Below are 5,651 nucleotides of genomic sequence, written 5' to 3'. Positions count from 1 at the left end.
GCCTCGGCTCGGGAACAATGCAGCTCCGTATTCTGCGTTACGGTTCCCAAATCCGGGGTCGCATCTGCCTGTACGACTTCGCTTGACTTGAGCAGCTCAACAACACCGCGACATTACCAGGCTCCTCGAATCTGGCGACTTTCTCATTCTCTCGTGCGAAGTACGTGCGCAATATTACTTGTATTTTCGTATTCATCACCGCAACATCCGTTTTCCACCTCTTCTCATCCGAAGCCATCCAAGTACAACAAGAGGGGATGAAGACCCCTAGCCAGGCTGTCTGTCTGTGTCTCTGTCATGCCACCAGTAAAAAGGCCTGGGTTGTTTTTGACAATTTTCACAATTTCTCTGGAGCCGACTGGTGGGAAGAACCCCCGCTGTGGCTACAATATTTCGTAGTCTCAATCTCATTCCACCCGGATCAATTGAGATATATCTTCAATTGATAAATGTCTCTTAACACGGCTGCGGGCAAATAGCACCAACAGATCCACTCATACTCGTCATAGCTGACTTTGGACAGAGGCAGTAAAGGGGTTCGGTTGATCGGGCCTGGCTGGACCCATTGAAGAACTGAGAAGACATCAGCAAACTTTACACTACTCATATCATCCAATGTCCATTTTATCGACCTAGCATTAAAGTCGCAATTCAGTCTCCACCTCACTCAACGCAAGCAGAGCAACAGGCCTTTCCCTCCCGATTCGAGCTAATACGACGATCCTACTCTACAAGGGCGTAGGGCCGTCCAATACTCCTGAACTGCCGCCTAGAATACTACATCACCTTTTTTTCCCTCATTCCCTCGTTCCCTCCAGTTCCAACTTGGTACCTCCAAGTCGAACCAAATCTCTTGTAGACATATACTCCCTACTTGTAGGGCTGGTAGTAGCAGAAACAACGCAGCCAATCGAGCACAGGTCCTGTCAGGTGCCTTGACGATTCGACCAGCAGTCCGCAGAAACTCCATTTCCCACACCTGAATCAGCGGTTACCTCCTCCTCTAAAGCGCCTAAAACCTCTCAGTCTAACAGCGACCAACCAACCCCATTCTCGTCCGTTTCTTGGCGCCATCCCGGCCTTTCCAGCGCCCAGACAATTACAGTTCATTGCCCGCACGCAGAAAGCTCCGCCTCACCCGGGGTCCAACGTTTCCCAAGCCCGCGCTGACGACAGCCTCAATCTAAACAGCCCTCTCAGCGGCCCTTTTCCAAACCCACCAATTCTCCGCATTCCGACTCGGGCATTTCTGTTCTTTGGTCCTTTTTTTCCCTTGTCCTGCATCGTGGCTCAAGAGCAACCACCACCGCCACGCGTCTGTGGAGTAAAAGAGCAAAAAGTTCCTGGCCCTCTTTGACTGTATTCTGACGATCTTTTCTTTTTTTAATTGTTGGTGGTTTTGCAGTCGTTCGTTGATAATTCTGTTTTTGGCCGACGACTCCATTTTTCTAGAGGGAATAAATATATCTATTTCGGACCCTCGTTCGCATCCCTCTTTTTATTCTTTCCTTTTTTTTTTTTTTTTTTTTTTTTTTACCTTTCTCTCAGCTCTCCGACGATCAACTCGAGCCTTGTCAGCCAAGACTTCCCCAATTCGACTGGAACAAGGAACACTCTCCCTACGAGGGGATCTCCGACAAGCCAAAAAAGGGCACGCCCCCAATTCCCACGTCATTGATCGACCGAACCTCCAAAAACCCGATCCCGCGACACCCTCCCAGCGAAGCTTAATTGTTTCGCGCGAGGTCGACCTCTCTCCCACCCGCCGACACCAACCTCAACCACCCTCTTCTTCGAACGGCGCAGCTACACACCACACCTAAATCGCCGACCATGTCTCAACTAAACTACAACTCCGACTCCGTAGGCAAGGGCGACCAACTCCGCCTCGCGAACCCCACCCGCTGGCGCCGCCTCGCCTTCATAATCGCCGGAGTAATCGTCGTGATCGGTCTAGCCCTCGGTCTCGGTCTCGGCCTAGGCCTCCGCAACGGCGACGACGACGACAGCGGCAACGAGGACCTCGGCCCGCCCGACACGGGCGTCAACCGCACGTTGAAGTGGACGCCCGCCGTGGGCGATTCGTGGCAGATCATCCTCCTCCACCCTATCGACCTGACGAAGGAGCTGACGCCCGACGTGGCCGTGTACGACTTGGATCTGTTCAACAATGACGCCGAGAACTTTTCCGAGCTACAGAAGAAGGGGAAGAAGGTCATTTGCTACTTCAGTGCGGGCTCGTACGAGGACTGGAGGGACGATAAGGATAAATTCCAGGCGGAGGATCTTGGCAAGGAGCTTGATGGCTGGCCCGGCGAGAAGTGGTTGAAGCTTTCGAGTGAGAACGTTCGTTCTATCATGGCGGCAAGGATCAAGATTGCTGCCGACAAGGGCTGCGATGCTATTGACCCCGACAACGTCGACGGATACGTAAGTGGAAGAACCCTAACCCTTCTCACTTCCAGCATGACTTTATTTTTATTTTTATTTTTTTTCTTTGAGGCAACGAACTAACTCCCTCACCGAAGCAAAACGACAACGGCCTCGACCTCACCGCCAAAGACTCCGTCGACTTCATGAAATTCCTCTCCCTCGAGGCCGCCAAGTACAAAATGGCCGTAGGCCTCAAGAACGCCGGCGACATCATCGAGCAGGCCCTCCCCTACGTCGACTTCTCCGTCAACGAGCAGTGCGGCCAGTTCGACGAGTGCGGGACCTTTGAAAAGTTCATCACGGCCAACAAGCCCGTCTTCCGCATCGAGTATCCCAAGGAAGAGCTCCCCAAGGGCACGAGCCTCGCCGACGAGTCGAAGAGGAGGTGCGCGAGCCAGGGCGCTGGGGAGTTTAGCACCGTGTTGAAGAATATGAATCTTGATGGGTGGGTGGAGTATTGCGATGGGAAGACATTCACGACTTCGATTCAGGATGCATAGAAGGATTACACACTCGTTTAATTTTTTTTCTTACTTTTTTTTATATGGGTTCTTTTTACTTTCGCAAATTGTGTTAGACATTATACAGCAGACAGAGCATGGGGCATTTCTCTCGCTAATTCTCGTGGGGGAGGGCACTTGTAATTTTTATTGTTTTATTCCCCCTTTTTTTTTATTCCCCTCGTGTTTTTTTCTTCATTCCTTCTTGGTCATCTCAATACGTTAATTTAGATCAATTGATATCCCATTTGCCACGAAATATTCGGTTCTGTATTTACAGTGTAATTGTGTACACTACCTCGTAGCGAGTCTTCTTGTCTTAGTCGCAAATCCAGACTCAGAATGTCGGATCTGCCAAGTAATTGAATTGATGATGCCCAAACCTTATTTAAACCATGCAAAGAAAGAATGCCTGTCTGATGATATATATAGAATGCTCATGATATTAGATTCCCAAACCAACGTCTTGGCTTCACGATACCAAGCCTTTTTTCGATTCTTTTTTTGTTCTTTTTTCTTTCTTTTTTTCTTCAATGCACACCCTTGTTCCCGAGGGTTCCCAAGAGTCCACTGCCCAGACCTTGGCTTTGTCGATGGACTCACGCCTCTGAAATGATGCCTAGATAAGCTTTTTCTTGGCCCAGGTTACACTGGAGCCAAGCCTTCCTCACCATTAAATCCCATTCTGTCTCCTCTTCCACTCTACTGATGCAAAAATACAGAATCAACATATTGACTCCACCAGCAAGGCCACTGCGAATACCCGCCGTTAACCTGCTCAGTAAGGAACTGCCCACTAATCCCCGCCTTCCTCACCTCGCCAACAAGCCCCTCGACCTCGGTCTGCTCCTCGGGACACGTATGCACCATGACGACCGTCTTCTGCCTCCTCGACCGGCCGCCCAAGCCTTCTAGGAACTCATCCCTTGTGGCGTTCCAGTGCTCGTGGGCCTGCTCGAACGCCACGACGTAATCCGCCATGTCGTAGTAGGCCGGCGCCACCACCACGCCGGGGTTGAGCATGACGAGACCGTTGGCTCCGCTCTTAGCACCGCGTAAAAGACGCTTGGCACACCTGGACACGCGGGACATGTAGGGTAGCATCTCCGGGTCCGAGGGCGTCTCGTCGAAGAAGATGCCATCTATCCTGATGCGCGCCGACTCCTCATAGTAGTCATCGCTGGCCTTGAATGTATCCCGCGTGCTCCAGGCAGCGTACTCACCAATGTCATTCTCGACATCGGTGACCGGCCGCTTACCATACGTGACGTGGACATAGCCGAGGATAGTCACATTAGGCAGCGCCGAGAGACGTCGTAGGGCATCGACGTAGTTCTCATCCGGCAGCGGTGTGGTCCCCGGCCCGTTACTGGGATTGACAACGGCGTGGAAGTATGAGGTCGGGTGGGCTAGTGCCGCCTCGACTAGGGGCTCCCAGGCCTGAGGGCTCGGGTAGATGTAGAGGGGGATGCAGATGAATGGGCTGGTGGGCGATTGGTCCGACACAGGGGAGGCGCGCCGGCGCGGCGTGCTGGGGAGGGAGGAGTTGGCGCCGTGGATGGTTGTGGGAGGCGTGGAGGCACCTGAGGAGGGCATGGCTAGCACGGGGTCCGATTTGGAAGTGCCACTGGAACTTGGCGTGCTAGTTGACGGGGTAGGGGTGGAGGATAGGATTAGGGGCAGGTTTAGGCTTGATCCTTCTGGTGTCGCCGTTGTTTCTCCTAGCTGTAGGGCCGGGATAACGGGTGGTGTGCTCGGTGTCGTGGTGGTAGTGTTATTGACAGGGGTAGTGGTGGTATCGGTTGGGGAGGATGGTGATGTTGCCGGTCGTGAGGACGATGATACTGACTCGGCGACGATGTGTTTGCGAGGGCGGTGCATGAGCCTGGAGACTAGGATTGATAGTCTCTTGCTTCTCTTGGAGGACATTGTGTGAGGGCGGGGGAAAAGGGGGGTAAGTACCCTCCCAACTGTTGTGCGGTGTAAATGTGACTTGGCAGAGAAAGCTGGGACCAAGGAACCAGAGGTACTTCGGAATCGGGTCGAATTGATTTCCAATGGTTCGGGTTTCCCAGCTCGTCTTCGTATAGGGTAGGAATGCAACGTCGGAATTAGCGCGCTGGGGCAAAGTGACAGCAACACTTTTGAGACCTTCGCACCCCTGGTTTAAGGTTGGTGATTTAAACCGTTTTTGGGGATTTATTGGTTCTGGCGGCTGTAGGCGTCACTCTTTTGGTGATATTTCCCTGGTCGTTTTTGGGGCGGAAGGAACCAAATTGTTCAAGGTTCTAATATTGGAAGGGAAATAAGCATAATCTTGTTGGCTCGAAGAATTTCGAAAACGGGCAACCGGAACGGACGACAGCGATGGGTTGGGGTTGGGGTTGGGGTTGGGGTGTGAGGCTCTGTTTTCGGAAGACGGTGAGCCACTTCGGGAGTTGGAAGGAGTGGAAGGCCGAAGGTGGTGGTGGTGGTGGTGATCGGGCCTTAGTGTCGACTGAAGATAGAGATTCGATGTTCGGTGTGACTCCGAGGATAGCTTGAAGACACCGAGAACGACAGGGTATAACCAACGACGACGGGATATCTCAAAGAAGCAAGCAAGAAGAGACAAAAATGTATTCCAAAAAAAGAACAAAGAAAAACATCTGGGAACGATAGACCGGATTCGATAGACAAGACAGACACAAAGATCCAAGAGCAAAGACAGAAGAGAGG

General features: G+C 52.0%; 1 protein-coding gene and 1 pseudogene across 1 annotated transcript; one reads left to right on the top strand and one right to left on the bottom strand.

The window, feature by feature from the left end:
• Positions 1–1,833: 1,833 nt before the first annotated feature.
• SAPIO_CDS6923 (Uncharacterized protein) lies at positions 1,834–2,933 on the top strand (the record flags this gene model as incomplete). Its single annotated transcript, XM_016788892.1, has 2 exons — positions 1,834–2,430; positions 2,529–2,933. 2 exons carry the CDS (start codon positions 1,834–1,836, stop codon positions 2,931–2,933), a joined length of 1,002 nt encoding a protein of 333 aa, XP_016641529.1.
• A 702-nt stretch (positions 2,934–3,635) lies between these two features.
• SAPIO_CDS6922 lies at positions 3,636–4,862 on the bottom strand (annotated as a pseudogene; the record flags this gene model as incomplete).
• Between the last annotated feature and the right edge of the window lie 789 nt (positions 4,863–5,651).

The sequence above is a fragment of the Scedosporium apiospermum genome (assembly GCF_000732125.1).
Source record: "Scedosporium apiospermum strain IHEM 14462 chromosome Unknown SEQ_SAPIO_0108, whole genome shotgun sequence".
NCBI lineage: Eukaryota > Fungi > Ascomycota > Sordariomycetes > Microascales > Microascaceae > Scedosporium > Scedosporium apiospermum.
The sequence above is the reverse complement of the archived record's forward strand: the minus strand, read 5'-3'. Positions and strand labels throughout refer to the sequence as shown.